The sequence below is a fragment of the Molossus molossus genome, unplaced genomic scaffold (assembly GCF_014108415.1).
Source record: "Molossus molossus isolate mMolMol1 unplaced genomic scaffold, mMolMol1.p scaffold_m16_p_9, whole genome shotgun sequence".
Classification (NCBI taxonomy): domain Eukaryota; kingdom Metazoa; phylum Chordata; class Mammalia; order Chiroptera; family Molossidae; genus Molossus; species Molossus molossus.
Window position 1 is genome coordinate 43,296,414 of NW_023425403.1, and position 20,407 is coordinate 43,316,820.

General features: G+C 34.2%; 1 protein-coding gene across 1 annotated transcript in view; it reads left to right on the forward strand.

Moving 5' to 3' along the window:
* GPC5 (glypican 5) overlaps window positions 1-20,407 on the forward strand; it is a 1,298,292-nt gene that overhangs the window by 640,547 nt on the left and 637,338 nt on the right. The window contains exon 7 of the mRNA XM_036250056.1: window positions 9,038-9,194. Within this exon, the coding sequence (XP_036105949.1) occupies window positions 9,038-9,194 (157 nt within the window). The remainder of the gene's footprint in view (window positions 1-9,037; window positions 9,195-20,407) is intronic.

A 20,407-nucleotide genomic window follows, 5' to 3' on the forward strand; every position in this document is an offset into this window, starting at 1 on the left:
ATAAATTATTTAAATTCTGATTATTCTGATTTAGAACGGTCTTTAATTTCAATTGTAGACTAACCTGGATCAACAGGAAACCTGGATGTTTTCTGTCCTATCATATTTGTAGGCACCAATGCATATATGTGAGGGGTGTGTGTATGTGTGTGTGTCGGTAAATATGTGGCAATAATTTAGGAAACTATTAATAATCTAGTTTGGAAGTAAGAGAGTGACATAACAAATACTTCTTATGTTTTTTGGGGAGGGGTATAATTATTATACATCATGTCCTGGCTAATAAAATGTTTGGCTTTCAGAAATTTACACTCTACATCTACTTATTCCATTAAACATGTTACATGTTCTTAATTTACTTATAACCTCCACTTCCCTTCTCTTCTTTATTCTGCTTCTGCGGGGTCATTATACATTGCTTACTCACAAAATGCTCTTGTTTCTTCTCCTACTTTGGTCACAGATCTTCTGTGCCTTTCCAGCTAACTTAGCATGGATGTTTTTATAGAAGACTCACATAAAAAAGGAGTTTTCTTTAGTCACCAGTTCTTTTCAGGTCCTTGGAGGTTTTCACATAGACATTCTAGAAGAGCCATTTGCGAACTGATAATATTCAGTGTGCACACTTCCTCGTTTGGTCCGACAATTTTTCTGAATTCTATTTGAGGTTGTGTTTATTTTCCTCTTTCCGTTTTATTCCTGTACTACCTTGTTGTCTTTTACTTTTAACTCTCCTGTGGGGTCTAGTTTGGATTTTGGTCTAGGACACATATTAATTATAAACTTACCTGGTCGCTTTTGGTAGGACAACTCAGAAGATGGGACTGTCCGTGTGTTGACGTAAGGATCAGGCATGGTGGAAGGGAGACACAGAATTTTATTATGGAAACAAGAACAAACGACTTCTTTGCTTATCATAGGCCAGAGTGTGAATGTAGTAAACCTTTTCTAAGTGCAGTATGCTATTTACAAAATCACAAGACTTTTATAAATTGCCCGACTGCGTTGCATAAACCAAATGCCAGCAGAACAGTGACATTTCAAATTATTGGCGCAACAGAGGCCAAGATCAGAAAGCTTAAACTTAGAGCAAACACCAAAAAATCCTATAGAGATGACTCCTGTGTCTGGTTTACTTAACATAACGTGACGTATTGTAGAAGGTATGTGGCATTTTAGGTAGTATGGTCTATAAAGGTTTAGCTGCTTTTGAAAATATAAGCTGGAGATTTGTGATAGTTAGATTTTGTAGATAAACTATTTTCCAAATTGGAAAGGGAGAACTTGGGAAAGTTTGACATAAGAAACATTTGTAAAAGATCACTGTAATAGTGAGAAAGGTGAAAATAGCATGGAGTGTGTTGGGGTGGAGATGGGAGGAGAGTTGGAGGTTTGGGAAAAGGAAGTTACACTGCAAAACAATAATGAGAGCATGTGTGTCGTTTTTAAAAATTGATTTTATTGGGGGTGATATTGGGTATTAAAATTATATAGGTTTCAGGCGTACAGTTCTACAATCCATCATCTGTATATTGTATTGTGTGTTCACTATCCCAAGTCAAGTCTCCTTCCATCACCATTTATCCCCCTTTTACCCTCTTCTACCTCCTGCCATCCCCTTAACCCACTGGTCATCACCATGCTGTTGTCTATGAGCTGTTTGGTTTTTGCTGAATCTCTTCACCTTTTTCACCCAGCCCCCCAACCCTTCCTTCTCGCAGCTGTCAGTCTGTTCTCTGTATCTATGAGTCTATATTTTTTAAAGGTCTCATTTGAAATATATTACAGAGATAGTTTAAAAATACATCATGAGAAATTTTTAATCACAGTTCTCCTTTTAAAATGTTATGAGCTTCTGTTGTTTTCCTATTTCCCATATATTTCTTCACAGGTATCAGTTAAATTTATGAAAATGCAGATACTAAATGCTTTATAACAAAATTAAATCCATACATATGTGTATAGCTGCATGTATATACAGGGTGGGGCAAAAGTAGGCTTACAGCTGTTCCTATGGAAAATAATACAATAATGAATAAATACTAATACAAGAATAATCTCTGTGTTTTGTGTACTCACAACTGTAAACTTACTTTTGCCCCACCCTACTTATAGATTCTTTTTAAGTCTACTCTTAAAATGTATTCTTTAGAGATGTTTTCTTTATGATGAAATAAATTACAGTGGTTTTTTTCCCTGTATCTTTAGCTATCTTGTTTGAAACTTTTCTGTCAACATTTTTATTTTCACTTACATATTCTCATCAATAGTATAAAGTCATCAAAAAGCAGATTTTGCTATGTCTACTTCTGAATAAATGACTAGCGGTGCATCAGTGATGATCAGAGTTTCTAAACACCTTTCCTTCTCGTACATCTGTGTAAATGATTGTAAGATGATGGAGGAAATGTTTTAGAGATGTATCATTAGATATGGGATTTTGAAGCACATTCAATTGCTCTCACGTTGGAAGAATTTTGAATTTGATGAATATGTCTCTTTCACAGCAAATATGTTGTCTATGTGAGCCACCAATTGCCAGATTTTATTGGTTTGAAAGGCTATTGCAACTGTGGGATAATGCCAGTTAATAAAAAGCAAAATGAGTCTACGGAGAGATTAATTCACCAGCTGAAAGAAATACATTTGCCTGAGAGTCATCAGATATTCAACCCACCAAACTCATTCTCCAAGATTGCATCCCTAATGAGCTTCCTGAACCAATTAAACATAAGCAGGAAGCATCAGTCATCAAAAATGACTATTTTCAGCTAATCGGCTAAAGGCACAAACAGCATGGCGTTGAGGAACGCCCTCAAAAAAATTTTTTTTTCGGTCTCTTCCCACTTTGTTGGTTTCTCAATTTTATGGATGCAATGTCTTTCACAGACACTGTAAATGAGCATAGTGCTTTATGGTACATAAAGTACTTTCCTTTGCATTATTATTCAATAGGATAAAATGACTTTTAATGGAGATAAGTGATTTGCTTAAAGGCACACAATGTGTGGCTGGGACTCAAATCATGCCCTTTATTGTAATTGTTCTATAAATGTATAAGTATTGATCGAATTACTACCCTTCATGAAAGGGTTCGAGTGTTCAAAATGCCTTTATCTTTACCTGTGGGCAGAATTGGACAGAGCTGGGGAAGGATGAGGATGAAGGGGGGTGCTTTTACTGCCATATGCTGCCTCCTTCAAAGACAGACTCTACATATCATTTCCTACTGGCTATAATGGTAATAATGAACAGTTACAGGATGCTAGCAGTTTACATAATTGAACCAAAATAATAGCTCACAAACCCATCTAAATAGATATCTTTCTCCCATTTTACAGAAGTAAAAAAATGCTAAGCCCAGAAAAGTAAGTAATGTTAAATTCATTTAGGGTTTTAAGTTTTGAAAAATTCTTATATGTGCTATAGTTCATGAATAGATGCAACAGCTATTTATGTAGGTGAGGGAAATGAAGAGATATTTGCTACAGGCTGTGTCACGAGTATGTCTATTGTAATATTACTGATCTTCATGTAACATAGATAAAAATCGGCTCCATTATCATCCTATAGTCATTTTGTGTGTGCATGTTCCTTTACATGTGCACATGTGGAAACTCTTTTGTTTTATTAAAGACATGTGGGGGAGAGCTCCTCTTTGATGAAAGTGGTTTCAGAGTAGAATGTGAAATAACACTTGCCATTTGGGTGAAGCCAACAGAGTTGGCTGGGGACAGGCGGGGGAGGGGCCGGTATTTATTTGCTTTCTCCATGAGACTCTGGGGAGGAGAGGACTGGAAATGACCAATCCTCCAAGTAAGAACGGGGAAAATTTCATTACCCAATGACCCAAATTCTGACGCTAAATTTCCCACCATACTAAAAAAAAATAATATTTTTGCACAATTCAATATTTGAAAATATTTCTACATACTAATTTAAAAAGATAATCAGAATGTCCCTTTTCTTTCTCGTATATAGGAATTAGTATGGCAAACAGATATATTGGCGAAATATTTCTTGCCATGATATTTTAATGTCAAATGTTTGTTTAATCAGCTTCTTAGATGTTTCCGGGTGGTCAGGAATAGGTTTTTTAAATTTATTTCTTATTAAGAATTAAACAGAAAAATAATTTAGCAAGAACACAAAACTAAACCTTTAGTCTATTTCTTCTTTTTATCTAACTTCAGGTTATTTCTTTATTTTAATTTTATATTATTGCATAAATGCCAAATTTGGAGTAAAGTAAGGATATACTGAGCACTTGTTAAGAGCTAAAACCATGTCTCCTCATTTACAAGAATGTATATCTTTCAGAATACATACACATTTCATAGTATGTGCTCAATAAATATCATTGAATGAATAATGAATCAATCTTCTAGTCAAAATTAAAATAAATTTAATAAACATATTTATTTAGTATCAAAAATGTGGAAATCCCTATGGTCATGAGGGGGAGTATAAAATGAATAAATCACGATCTTGTCTTTGAGAAACTTGCCATTAATCAGAAAGTCATAGCAAATGCTCAAAAAAGTTGATGGTCAGTGAATGGTGTATACAGATTTAAATGAGCAGAGAAATATGTATGGACTGGGAAAACAAGTTATTTGGATTTAACTTGACATTAAGTATAATGTGATGAGTTGTGGAAGAGCAAAGGGGGTATTCTGTGTGGAGGAAAAATAAGAATTGGAAGTGAGGAGAATATAAAACAAGCATAAACAAAATTATAGGCTATGAATTCACAAAATTTGTGAGAAAAACAATGCTATGTAGCTGAATTTGGGTGTTGGGTGCTGTGTTTAGACATTTTATTTTTTAATTATGTATTTATTTATTTTTGTATTAGTTTATTTTTGTTACAGATGTTTCTCCTTTTTCCCCTCTCAGACATCCTCCTCCTTATCCTGCCCCCCCCACCAAGCATTGTTGTCTATGTCCATTGGTTACACATACATGCATATAAGTTCATATGGAATCTTGACTGCAAGCTAAATTTGACCCTTTTTTTAGGCCTCATTTCAAAAGTATGTCAATGGGAGTTGAGTGAGGGGAGGGGCTATTTTGCTTATGTAAATTTGAAAAATGAGAGTTTAAACTTAACTGAACAAATTGCTTCCTGTCAAATTCCTCATGAGTCTTCAATTCGTGGATATCAAGAAGGGGCCATAGTGTGGATTTCTCAAAGATTTTTACCACTCCATCATCTACACTGATAGTTGTCCTCCAGACACATACTGGCACCAGTGACTTTGACAGTAAAGAGTCACAAAGAGTGTGAAGGCAGAGAAATGACATGGCGAAAGGACTGATTAGGGGAAAGAATCTGGTGGTTGAAGGTGGGAGAGACTGATGTCCGCTGTAGAGAGGGAGCTGGGAAGATAAGTTGTGGTGATACATTAATAGTGAAGATGAATGGTTCTGTTTTAATATACAAAGTGGTAGAGTACATTTTATATCCAATCGCTGCTTAGAGATTAACTACCTAGTAACAAGGGCTGCAAACAAAGATCTGAGTGTAATTTGTATACAAATGAGAGCACAGTCTGTGAGGATGGGTTCCTAGGAAGATACTAAAAAGAACAGAGGACTTAATTGAAGCATCTTTCTTTTTTGATGTGCGGAGAAAGATGAGCAAACTCAGAAGAAATCAAAATATTTTAGTTCAAAAGACATGAGATTTTGAATAAGGATCTTACTGTGAAAATCCTATTGTTTTTTTATTAAAAATTTATTGGGAATTTTCATAAATTAAATTTTGTTATAATTGTGAGAGTGAAAAAAAAAACATTTGTGGATTTGTGATGATTGAGAAGTAAGAAAATGAGTATTATAAAGCAGAACCTTCATACAGAAGAGACAGAGACATTGATCCTACCAGAGAAAAATGGGATTAGTGGGTGCCAGAGAGCATGGATCAGGGATCCATGGGTCATTGATATATCTGTATAAGTTGATCATAGAAAACAACAATTATATCTCTTGCTCAGAGACATGGAGAACAGTGAGAGGGATTGTAAAAAGTCAGAGAACCTGAAAGGTAGCAAATAGGTGAAATCCAATAGCTTATTTCCAAGGGCATGATCTTCTCAGTAAGGTGTTATTTTATGGATTTGTTGACATTTTGTTCTGAGGATATGTTAGAGAATTAAGAGACCAGACAAAAACATCGCCCAAGAAGTAAGTGGTCCATTTGGAGGTTAGAGAGTGTATTCATTTTCTGTCACTGCACAAGAAATTACCACACATTTAGCAGTTTAAAACCTTTTCATTTATTTATTTATTTATTTATTTATTTATTTATTTATTTATTTTTGTTGCAGATGTTAGAAGTCTAGATAGGTCATTGCTTAGGACTTTCTGTGTAGGGTCTCACAAGCCTGAAGTCAAGTTGTCAGCCAAGCATAAATCAGTTGCAGGATAAGGAGGAGCATCCTCCTCTAGGCTCAGCTAAATTGTTAGTACAGTTCAGTGTGGGTCTGAGGGCTAGATTCCTTGCTGGCTGTAAGGTAGTTCCCTCTCAGTTCCTAGAGGTTGCTAGGAGTTCAGTTCCTGGCCACAGGACTTTTGGCAAGATCTCAACAGGCTCTTCTCACAGCATCCGAGTTTATACCTCCAAGGCCGACAGCATGATCTCTCAAATCCAATCCTCCTTCCTTGCCCCCAGCCCTCAAGCTTCAAATCCTCTGACATGGGCTGACAGCCAGGTACAACTTTCTGCTTTTAAAGAACTCATGTGATTACATTAGGTCCACCTATATAATCTCTTTTTACATGAACTCAAAGTTAACTGATTAATTACCTTAATTACATTTGCAAATTTCCTTTGGCCATGTAATGTAGTGGACGTAACAGTGACATGATATTCACAGTCCAGAGATTAGACAGAGGAATTTGGGGAACTGTTTGACAATTCTGTCCACTACGGATATATTTACATTATTTAGTTCAAATTCACTGAGTCGGGTCTTTTTGACTTGTACATTGTAGGTATTGATCCTGAGAGTCCATCTTTGTTTTGCCAAGAGACCAGTAAAATATTGTAAAAATAATTAGAAAAGTAAAGGAAAAATAAAGTTGACATGGGAACGTGTTGGGGAAGAATGTCAAGGGGCAGAAGGGAATACACAGCACGAGAAAGTTTGGCTTTTGTTGTACTTATTTGTCAGGTAATACATAGAAACATTTTAACCTAAGTCATGTAATTGAATGTTTTATCAAATAATTCTTTTAATTAATGTGCTGTGGGTGTTTAAATAATATTGTAATACACTATACAATAAAATAGATAATAATAATAAATATATATTTATTTTTAATGTCCCAACACTGTGCCAAGTATTTTGTGTATGTATTTTTTTCACAATAAAAAACATGGCCCGGGTATATTATTGTCCCTGTTTCAGGTATGAAGGAACTGAGCTAGTTCTTTAGTAACTTGCATAAAGTCCAAGGTCTCTCTCAGAGTCAGTTTTCAAATCTAAGTATATTGGACCTCAGAGACCAAGCCCTTTATGATTATGCTAAGTAACAAATGGGAAATGCTATAAAATAATCCCATTATCCTTCTTTTAGCTTTTCGGATTTTGACTTTGTATGTGCTATGTTATATATTGGTGTCTCCCCTGCAGGAAGAAATCAGTGCATTAAATATAGTAACAATGTCATCTAAATCTACTTGACTATGAAGGAAGTTTTCTCTTTGAATTTGATACTTATTAATAATTTGGGGAAATGCTGATACATAGAAATACATTCTGATAAGAATTTAAAAATTATCAGGTGGTTTTAGCATTTCATTTTTGTTAGGGAAAAATACATTTTAAGAAACTGTAATGTTTCAGAATTTGTGGCTTTTTTTTTTTTTTTTTTTCATTTTGAAAGCTTATGAATTGTCAAAGTGTAGTTGCTTAGTGTAAATGTTCTTTAAATGCTAAACATATTTGTCTTAGGTATACCGAGAATATTTCATTCTATGTTTTTCAATATGAATTGCTCTCCTTGGGTTGTGTGTTTAATTATTGTCTGCTGATCAATATCGTTATATAGAAAATCTCTTAGAAGTAACAACCATAATACTTTCATGAAGCACCCTGAAAGTTTAAATGACCATCAAATGTTCAGCAGAGGTATATTTCATTCATAATATAGCAGTACCCTCTAGTGCTCATGCCTGGTCATGTGTTCTCCAAGCTGCCTTAGAGGGGTAGGTGTCATATATTGGATCATTTTACCCAGCTTTTGCATTAAGTGAAATATTCTATTATTTATAGCATCACCTATTTGAAAAGGAGTTCAAGCTTTTACAATCTTATTCAAAAATTTTACCAGCACTCCCATGCTCTAGGGAAATGGTGTTCCATCTATTTCACTATAAAAGTAAATGAAATACTTAGGAATCAAGAAGTTGGTTAAATTTCTTAACTTATTTGTAGAAATAGAAGTAGGACTTAATTCTTTTGTTCCATGGTTCAGTTTGTACTACATGCATTGGGCTACGTATTTGATCCAAGAAGGTTTAACTAAAGCTAGAAATGTGTATGTCCACAATTTTAGGTTCTTTTAATCTTTTCTGGAACAATAGTACCATTTTAGTCATCTATTTTTTTAGAAATTTTGGATTGTTGGTTTGAAAAACAGCACAATATTATCAACCAGTATACTGCAAAGGAAGTTGCTGTTGTATTGGAGTTTGATTTATCATGCTTAAACATTGTTTATTCAGAAACAAAGAATTCTCTAGCCAAACTCTCCATGAGCAAGAAGACCTGGTTTTATTTACTTTCCAAAGCTTTAGCACTGAACTAATATTCAGATGGTCGCTCCTTTGGCTGTAAGACCTTGCCCATTATTTATTATTATTTCAGTAGTTTTTACTTTTCTTATAAACTTGATTTGGTAAAGTGTCTATATCAAAATAGTGGATCCACTTAAGAAAAGAATCCTAATTTCTATATATCTTCCTGAATAGCATTCTTAGAAGATTTGAATTTGCTCTTAATACATGTTTTTTTGCATTCATATTTAGTTGTTGCAGGGTAGGTCACCCAAACCCGACAAGTGGGAACTCCACGTGGGCAGTGGTGGCGGCATGGCTGAACAGGTCAGCGGGGACTGTGACGACGAAGATGGCTGTGGGGGATCGGGAAGTGGAGAAGTCAAGAGGACACTCAAAATCACAGACTGTAAGTGTATGAGTCTAATACCATTTTAAAAGAATTGATTTTAAAAGATAATTAGGCATTATTATTATTATGAATGTAAAGAAGTAATGATAGTGAATTTAGAAGCATGCAAGAAAAGTTAGAGGTAAAAATGAACATATTTTTAGTTATTTAAGACATATATTCTTTGGGTTTTATTTATTTTTAACTTGTGGCTTTAAATGGAGATAACACTTTTGTATGACAAACTAGTGAATAATCAGTTCTGAGAATTAAAGGTTTTAAACTGGGATAATCCTTAGGGAATAAAAAAAACTAGTCACTAGTGTGATAGATATTAAATATATATTGGTAAATAATGTGAAACTAGGCAGGATAAACCCTACTAAATAAATAAATGCTGCATTTTAATATTATAATGCCATAAAATCAAAATATTTTATTTTAATAGATTTTTATTATAGTCAAATTGCAAAGACATTGGTTAAATATATGGTTATCATGGTAAAAATACTACTTGGATTTAATTCCTAAGAATTTGGTCTTCCAAAAATGCTAACCTGTCATTCGCTCTGTTTTGATTGTATGGGTTTGAAAAACATTTGTGATATAGCTGGACTGGTCAACATCACATAAGATGGAACTGCCAACTTTAGAAAAAAAAATCACCAAATGAATTTAGTTTGTACACATTTGTTTACGTGGAAGGGACAACCAAAGTGACCAACTGAGAAATAAGTGTAAAAGTTAATGTACCCAGAGCAGCTAACCTGCAACTATTCATTTACCTCAGGTCATACCAAAGACAATTACTTTATAAAATAATCTTCTGGACCTGTGCCCTCTGTGGAGGCTGGTCCGATAGTCCCCCTCTGCATCACAACGGGCTATTTTAAACCTGTTGGACACATCCTTTCATGGTGGGAGAATAATTTATTTACTTTTCAATTCTCTTGCAGTTAGTTTAGAACACTACTAATGCTTCAAGCATCAATGCCGCATTCCTCCTAGGATCTTATTTACAATCCAAATGTTGGTTAAAGAAATGAAAACCAAAAGAAGTACAGAATCAAAGAGACAATATAAAGAAATATGTTTTGCTGTTAAATACAGTAATTCATTTACCATAGTAGGTAAATGGCTGGGATTTAGAACAAAGGGGCACAACATTTCTCAATGTATTAATGCAATTTCCTAGTGAAAATTAAATAGCTCTACTCTTGTAGGAACAGATAAGGATATGTGTTCTTGTTATTGGTTTTAATATAGTTTAACACAAGAAAAAATAAAAACAAAATGGTTTTATTGGGGAAAAAATATGTTTACTAAGAGTTAGAATGTCCTCCACTGTATTTTGGAATTATGATACTTATCCTTTAGGATACTATGGAATAGTCTTTCATTTTTATTTTAGTATTGATATTTACTGTCTTTAGTATTGATATTTACTATAATTTCATAGCCATTTAAATATTAAGGCATAAAAATAATTACAAAAATAACTTAGGTTGAAATTTCTTTTTAATATAAATTGTGAGTGTGTATATGTAGAATTTGCATTTTATAAGGATTTTTCACTCCTGCAATTATTTATAATCCAAATAAATTGTTATGTATTAATAGCTAACCATTTTTTGTTTGTTTCACAAGAGAAATAGGGACAATGAAGGATATTCACCTACTAATAGTTTTCTCACAGAACCATACTTGTCCAGGTGGCAAGAAAGAACTTTTTATTTCCAAACCCGTTTTCAATTACAACTGAAATGGATAGAATGATACAAGCAACTATCCATCAGAATTGGGAAGATTTAAGATACACATGGTTTGCAGCAACTCCAGGCAAACATTTAAAAAATCCACATCTGCTGTGAATGGCCTGCCTGTTATGTTTCTAAGAGTTTATAGCTGTTACCTTTCAATTTTTAATAAGTGGTTAGAAAACCACGATGGTGAGCATGAAATGGAGAGGGGCAGGCAGAGGAGAATAAGGCTAGGTCATGTTTCTGTTTTCATAAAGCATTGTAATATTTTTCCTGAGTTTGGCTAGTTTGATATATTAGTAAAGCAAGTTAACACATAGTTTTACATGGTCTTACTGACTTTAAAAGATTGTTCTCTAGAAACTCTACCAGAGTGTCATTTGTGTATAGAACTTGAAATACACCAGTATTTCTACTTTGCATTAATGCCTAGTCTTTGTAAAATACAACCAAGTCAAACGTAGTACATTTGTCACCTCAAAAATGAATTTCTTTCTTTCTTTCTTTCTATATATAATTATAAGGAATACTGTCATGTAAATTTAATGAGTTTGCTCAATTTGTGCAAATGTTAAAGTTGTTCAATATTTTACTAATTGTCACTTGAGCTGATTTTCTATTTCTGTCCATGTTTACATCAGGGAGCATAAGGCTCTATATACATCAATATGCAATGTTTCACAACCAAAATATTTATGTACCTTTTAGGTATCATTGCATTTTCATCACTAGTGATATCAAATAATTTAACACATTTTTAGCTTTTTAAAACTATATTTGTATCCCATCTGTAGACTATTATTAAATATTAACTTATGTTTCTTAAAAAACACAGCCATCTATCTATACTAGTAGTGTTTACTCTGAGGAAATTGAACACTTATTATTTCAGTGAAATTATTTTAGTCCCAAAGTTACGGGAACTTATTTTATATTTTTATTTATTGAATTCGGCTCATTTATATAGGTATGTATATTTCACTAGTAACCCGATTCGCAGGATTAAAGCGGTTTTAAACCTTTTCTGCTCACCTCTGACACCTGCCATCTTTTCAAAGAAGCTAACTGATGCAGGTTCTGGGCACCAGGGGAAAAAGTTCTTTCAGACATGCCTAGCAAACCACTGTCACTACCATCAATACTTCTACAGCAATTTCACTGCGGTTCTAATAGTCCCGAGTCCCAGTAGTGTAAAATGTTGACAAACACACCAGAGTGCTGCTAAAGACAGGCTGGAACAGAACTATTCAATGTGTATTGTTGAAAATTTGCAGTAGCATTGCTTGCAATTCTGATGTGATATTACAGCAATTTAAACCACAACAACTTTGTTTCTAAAAAAAATAAATAAAACAAATTATATATACACCATGATCAGATTCACCTTGATAAGATGGTGCACAGTAATAATCTCAGGCAAAATGAATTGAATCACAAGTTGATTCAGATATCAGACTTTCAAAAATAGTAGGGTGATTTTAAGTCTTTGAATTTCCTGAAATAATTCATCTTTGCCTCTTGTCATATTCATCATTGCTCATACAATATTATATAAAATGTTTAACAGGTTTAAAAATAATTTAACTATACCTGAGAAGCCTGTAAATGACAACTAAGTCTGTTAAGTGTGTGTTCGTGTGATTTGTTTCCCAGGGGTGCTCTCCACACGCCTCTGTGGAATAGTTATGGTACGGGTCTATAAAGACTGGTGTGATGAGTACGAGTGCAGCATTCTGACCCCTAGGTCCTCTTGCACTGCCTCTTTACTCAGTCACCCAAATCCTGGCTTTAGAAGGACTGTTTTCCATTGGGTTCTTCTTATCTCATGAGCCCTTCTTCCCCTCCTCTTTAATGGGTTCTCCTTATCTTCCCAGGTTCTAAATATTTCAAGAATCTAGGACTCAAATCTCAAACCTTTTATCATCTCTATTCTCAATTATTCCCAGTTCCACACACTGCTAACTGCATCACAAAAGTAGTAATGATATGGTACCTGCCGCTGACAACACCTTCCAGTTTCAAAGCATTTCTGTGTTATCGCAGGTGGTAGGTTTAGCAAAAACAGAAAATGTTAGACTTGAATGACATTAATTTAGAAATAGAGGGATAACACATTGGAATATCAAGTTGCTAGGTCTAGGAAAAAAAATGATGGTTGATCTTCTATAGCCTAGAAGAAATAGAACTTATTTGTTCTAGTGTTTATGTTACACTTTAGATTTGTCACTTAGTAACTAACCTTAGATCAGCCTCTAAAAATTCATCTACCTCATGGTACTAACAATGACCTTGGAAGAGAATTGTGTATTCCATGCCCATAGTAAAATGACCTTGGAAGAGAATAATGCATTTTACATGTATATTAAAATGAAAATGATACTTTGTTAGCCACTGAAGAATAAGGGTTCCTGATTTACAGTTGACCCTTGAACAATATGCATTTGAACTGTGTAAGTCCACTTATAGGCAGATTTTTTTCAATAGGTACATAGAGTACTGGAAATATATTTATGATTTTCTCTATAACTTTATTTTCTATAGCTTACTTTATTATAAGAACACAGTGTATAATACATGTAGCATGCAAAATATATGTTAATCAATTGTTTATACCATTGGCAAGACTTCTGGTCAACAATAAGTTATTAGTAAAGTTTTTGAGAAGCCAAAATTTATATGTATTTTCAACAGCATGGGGGCTGGTGGCCCTAACCTTCACGTTGTTCAAGGATCAACTGTATTTAGTAATGCAATAGTCCCCCATTATCTACTTTTTTGGGGGAGGGGGTTCAGTCACCTTCCATCAAACACAGTCCAAAAATATTAAGTAGAAAATTCCAGAAATAATTCATAAATTTTAAATTGCATGCATTTTGAGTACCATGATGAAATCTCACATCATCCCATTCTGTCACTCAGTAGCCAACTTGGGGATCAGATTGACTGTTGCAGTACTTATACTAGACTAACAGTAGGTCACAATACCTATGTCATTTACCTCACTTCATCTCATCATGTAGGCATCATAGCAAGGTGTCCCATCATCATAAGAAGGGTGAGTACAGTACAATAAGACATTTTGAGAAAGAAAGAGATGATGTATCAACATAACCTTTTTTCTTAGAGTACATTGTTATAATTGTTCTATTTTATTGTTGTTGTTAATCTCCACTGTGCCTAAATTATAAATTAAGCTTTATCATTATTATGTATGTATAGGCAAAAAGAGTATATATAGGGTTTGGTACTATTTGTGGTTTCAGACATCCACTGGGGTCTTCATGTATATCTTTTTGGGAGGGGGGGGCTACTGCACAGGATTGTAGAGTGAGTAAAGATTTTTGGCTTTCTCAAACTTATTTTCACCATAAATCATCATCACTTCAAAGTTTCAGGTAGACATGGAGATTAAAAATAACTCAAGAAATACAAGTGGCATTTACTTTTTAATCCTCACCCGAGGACATTTTTCCATTTGTCTTCAGATAGAGTGGGAAGGAGAGAGGGAGAGAAACATCAGTGTGAGAGAGAGACACATTGACTGGTTGCCACCCACACAACCCCAATCAGGGCTGGGGACAAACTGCAATCCAGGTACATGCCTTTAGTGGGAACCAAACCCGGGTCTCTCTGGTCCATGGGCCAACGCTCTAACTGCTGAGCCAAACCGGCCAGGGCAACAAGATCTCTTATCCTTTGAGACGACATGGAGGGACCTGGAAAGTATTATCCTAAGTGAAACAAGCCAAGCAGAAAAAGACAAATACCACATGATCTCACTTATATATGGAATATAATGAATATAACAGTCTGAGGAATAGGGTAGACCCAGAAACACAGAAGTAGGGTACAGACTGACAACCCTCAGAAGAGGGGGTGGTGGGGGTGGGAAGAGATAAACCACAGAACTTATATGCATGTATGAATAACCAATGGACATGGACAACAAAGCCAGGGACGGGGCGGGGGGGAGGGGATAGGGAGGAGGGTGTCAATGGAGTAAAAATGGAGAAACGTCTGTAACAAAAATAAAATTAAAAAAAAAAAAAAAGAAAGAAAATGCAATCTTGGTTTTCTTTCCAGAGCTACTATAATATCTATTTATTCATCATATAAATTATTTTGTGTTATTTTACATTGTCTAGTTAATGATTTTTAAATTTTCAATAAAAATTATTTCAAACAGGTAATGGAAGCATATAAAATTTTTTTTACCTCAATAATAATTCTAAATTTGTATATTAAAAGTATGTATAATCTTTATAAATAAAATTAAAGTTTCATCAAATTTGATTAAATGACAACTAAGTCTGTTAAGTGCATGTTCACATGACTTGTTTCCCAAGGGTGTTTGCTTACTTTGCAAAGTGTTGACAAGTAGCTCATTAATAAGTTATCCCAGATATAATAAAAGGTACTGGAAATGACTAAAGAGTTTGCTGTGTTTACTTTATATAGTTATATAAAAAATAAATCATCTTTATAAGGTTATTTAGATTTGAACCTTTGTGACATAGTGAAAATAATCTTGAATATGCTGTGCACTTTGATCTGTACAGGATGGGGCAAAAGTAGGTTTACAGTTGCTTGTGTAGAAAAATGATGCAGTAAATGTATTAATAAATAATAATGGAGTAATAAACTGTGTTTCAGGTACTAACAACTGTAAACCCACCTTTGCCCCACCTTGTATTTTACAAGTGTCTAATACTGAAAGATTATGGAAAACCCTTCATAGTAAAACCATAGAAAAATTCACAAAGAAATACTTCCTCAATTTGTAGAATGTCCAAAATTGTAAACACTTTGAAATTGTCATCCACTGCAGTTGTTACACTGCTGATGAAATTATACTCAATAGAAATGAAATAGTTGTCTAAGTTAAATATATTTCAATTAATATGTAATCACTGTGAATATTATTCTGATTATACATTTCCATTTTGGTCTCTAAATAATTGAGACTCATCCTGACTGCCGGCTATTTTGTTAACAAGATTATTTAATGGAATCTGGATATCTAATGAATCATCTAAATCATTTTTCATTCTCTTGAAAAGTTATGTATCACATCCATGAATTTAAATAATAGAATTGAAATAAAAGAGTTTGTCCTTGAATGCCTAAGAAATGATTTTCCTTGCTTTGGCTTAGACACAGAACTGATGTTAAATCACTGAGGTGAAAAGAAATGACTTATCAATTAAAGCTTAAGGAGTCTTCCACCATGCATTCCAGATCAACCACTAATCTGAAAACCTTATAACTAAATCTATACCACACCAGAGGACATACAATAAAGTTATGGTCTGTTTGACTAGAATAGTGTTAAGTGTAACTTTGTAATTAATAGAGAAAGTAAAAAATAAAAATACATATCATTCATTATATTTTATTATGACTTACCCCAAGTTATATGGGTATTAATAAAACCAAGAACAAACCATATTCATATTCATATCTATTTTTTATATCATTCTGCTGCAAATAAACAGAATGGTTACCAAAATTGCTATAGTTTCTCCCAGGATTAATTGCTAAAATGCATCATGTAGGAACAAGTTGAGTATACTTTCAGCTCTTTAATAACTTCCATACCTCTACTGTTAGAAAGAATATTTTCATGTAACTTATTGACCAATTAAGTGCTTACTATAAATAATTAAAATGAATAGTAGAACACGTGATCGGGGCCCAAGTTTTTCAAACTCTTTTGTGTATACAAATGTGTATAAACAACTCTCTTGGGACTCTAGTTAAAACATTGAGCATGATACAGGAGTCTGAAGTGAGGCATTCCTTGTGTATTCCCAGAGGTTGCTGTTGCTGCCAATCTATGGATCATACTATGAGAAGCAAAAATGTGTGCCTTTGTTTATTATAGCACTTACTTATTTGTACCTCTAAAATAAATTTCTATGAAGCAGTGTGAACTCTTACAAAACGCTATCTACCTTTGCATATTAGCATTACAAGAAAGCACCATATGCAACAGGACATTAGGGATTATAAAACCATTAGGCTGGGAATGGTGACTTAGTCTATATGATTTTTGGTATCAGTCTCAGTTCGATTGTTTTTAGCCTTGAGTTTACTTTATCTCTATTTTTAAATCAATTTTTATCCCTTCTTTTTTTTTTATATTTCTAATATCATTTCTGAACTTTTCTACTTCTGATTTGTATTATTATTTGATTTTTTTCCCTTAATGCCTTTTAGCTCATTTTGAAATGGTATATTAAAATTGAAGTCTATAGCCCGGCTGGTGTGGCTTGGTGGTTGAGCGTCAACCCATGCACCAAGAGGTTGCTGGTTTGATTCCTGGTCAGGGCACATGCCCAGGTTGTGGGCCAAATCCCCAGTGGGGAGCATGCAGGAGGCGGCCAATCGATGTTCTCTGTCATCCATGTTTCTATCATTCTCTCCCTCTCCCTCTCTCTAAAACCAGTAAAGAAAAATAATAAATAAATAAATAAATAAAATAGAATTAAGGTCTATGTTTTGAACATGTCTTTCTGGTGAGCTTTCACTGTGGAAATAGCATCAGAATACTATATTTGTTATAACCTTATATGGGAGTTGATCACAATCCTTTTTCTGTTGCTATTTTTATTGAATTTAATTTTTTAAAAATTTCTACAAGAAGGCTTAGTTCAGATAAATTTTCTAAATGTATTGAGTTCACATTCCTGTTTTCATTTAGTGTTTAAAAAAAGATGGAAACTTGTTTTTAGAGCTATTCTGGTTTGTTTCCTCCCCTAAATTTATTCATAGTTTTCTCTTTCCTAATTCTCCATTGCACTTGTCCTATACATTCTTGATCCCACTTCCAGCAGAGTAAGGAAGACATGCCAGATTAGTTTTGAGAGTTTAAACGGTTTCAGAGGATCCAGCTCCTTTAGCCTAATATCAAGGTCTTTACACTAATTTACTGTTAGAATGAGCAACTCTTCTCCCAATTCTCTGCTGTTTTCCGATTGATTTCCAGTGAATACCTGCTGACTATTTTGCATTTCTTTGGTTTCAGAACGGTAACTTGCTGTGTTGCTTTCAGGGCTTTCTCTGCACTCATGATGACAGCACAGGGTTTTGTGGCTCTTGGTGGTATGCCTTCATTCATTTGTATTTGGAGGTTCATGAGGGTAACTCATGAGATTGGTTTTACATGGTGGCCATGTGATTTTTGACTTCATCATCTGATTGTTCTGTTTATTAGGGATTAGGGAATTTCCAAAAGCTATACAGCAACCACTACTCTGTCTTCCCTGAATCTCCCACATTATTTAAAATGTTTATGGAAATATTGATAATTACATTTCTCTTTGATTCTTTTTCTTGACATGCCATGCATGCATGCATGCATACACACATGTGTGTTCACTTGTGAAAAATAGCAGTACTTTTCAAATTTATGTCACCAATAGTATTTCTACTAATGAAATACACTTCATTTTAATTGAGATATAAATATACTATGATGTATTGTCTATTATTTTCAAATTTAATGATTCTAAGTAATGCTACAGGAAATCATCTTCATTCACTTGAGTATACATTACTTCAGGTAGTAAAATTCATCTTCAGAATCATTGTATCAATTTATGTTTACACAAACACTAAAGGCCAACTCATTTTTAATTTTTTTGCTGTAATTATATATTCTCAGACTTTTTAATTTTGCAAACATTTGGATGTAATGGTTAATAATATATATTTGTGTGTCAAAGAAAAATTGCACCAGACAGAATTAGCAGTAGAGGAAGGCTTTATTCAGAACCACTGAAATAGGGATTAAGACTATACCAATGTAAGGGGGAGAGATTGAACTCAACTCTGCAGAAACAAAATGTGGGACGGTTTCAAACAGTGAGCCACAGGGAAGGTCCTGGGTACACATGTGCTGGGAGCCATTGTGACCAGCCATCTGAGTTTGCTAAGGATACTTCTCAAAGCTGGGCTCCTGCACTTCTACAGAAGTGGGGAGATCGAGGCCCTATCTTTATTGACCATTACATTTCAAAGGGATGACTCTCAGGTCCTTGACACAGACAGTTTTTATTTTGTTGTTGTTGTTTCTAAATTTATCTGTATTGTGGAAAGTATTACAGATGTTCCCTCCTTTGCCCCTGATAAGAAGAGGAGAGATTTGCATCTTAAAGGGGCAGATAATTTTTTTTTTATCTCAAGTTTTCTCAAATAAAGCCTCTATGAAAAGGGAAGTCAGGGAGTTACAGTCAGGAAGGAACCTGACTAAAGTTTAGAGAAGCAAGGGGACCTTTCTTGTTTGGGTGCATTTCACTGATACTGAAGTTGAGCATCACTTTTTGCTTATTGGTCATTTTGTGTTTACTCTTTTGTCAATTGTCTTCTTTCCCCTTTTCCTATTTTATTATTACTTTGATTTTAAGTATCTCATTATATATCTCAGTGACAATACTTGTCAGTAGTTCAATGATAAAAAAATCTCAGTTTCTGATGTGTATATTATTTAAATACATGCTTTTATACACTTGAGGTACTCAAAGTCTAGCAAGGGAGACTGATATGTAAGTAAATACATTAAAATGAACTCCCAAAATATTTTAAAAATGGAACAATATGAAGTACAAAGAGTACATAAAAATGAGAAAGATAAATTTTACCTTTGTTGTTGTTGTTGTTTCTGAGAATAACTTCCTAAAAGTTACATCTGAGCTGATTTGCATAGAAGATCAAAGTTATCAAAGATAGTCAGGTGGGCAGCTCATTCTTCCAGACACATCATTTACAAAAGCACACATATTTCAAAGATCACAGTGTCTTCATGATATGTTTGATCTTCCTGAAACTCCACCATTGAGGAGGGGATGAGATAGGTTAGCAAAATAGTCAGGGCCTCTACAGCGTAGGAGTGAATCTAATTGACCTGGTTATTAGTTCAGGTTTTGTTCTTAGGAAATAAGGAGTTACTCTCGTCCAAAGAACTCCAAAGAAAATTCCATATATGTAATACCCAAATAAAATCACTTTCAATGATGTTTGGACAACAGTTAGATCTATATTGTGCAATCAGCAAGCCCAAAACTAAACTTGTCAAATTTCCTTCCAAAGCTGTGTTTTCATTTTTCCTTTTTTGGTTGATGCGTAATCACTTGCCGTTCTTCTAAGCCAGAATCTGAGGTATGGTCCTGGGGTCCTTCACTTCTCACTCCCCATGTCTGCTTCCCTCACTCCATTGTTTTTTAACTGCTAAATTTCTCTTACATATATTCTCTCTTTCCTATTCCCGTTGCTTCTTTCTTTCTTTTTTAAAATGAACTTATTTATTTTTATTTTTTTATCCTCACCCGAGGACATTTTTCGATATTTTGTTCAGATAGAGTGGGAAGGGGAGAGAGAGAGAGAGAAACATCGACGTGAAAGGGACACATCGAGTGGCTGCCACCCACACGACCCAACAAGGGCCGGGGACAAACTGCAACCGAGGTACCT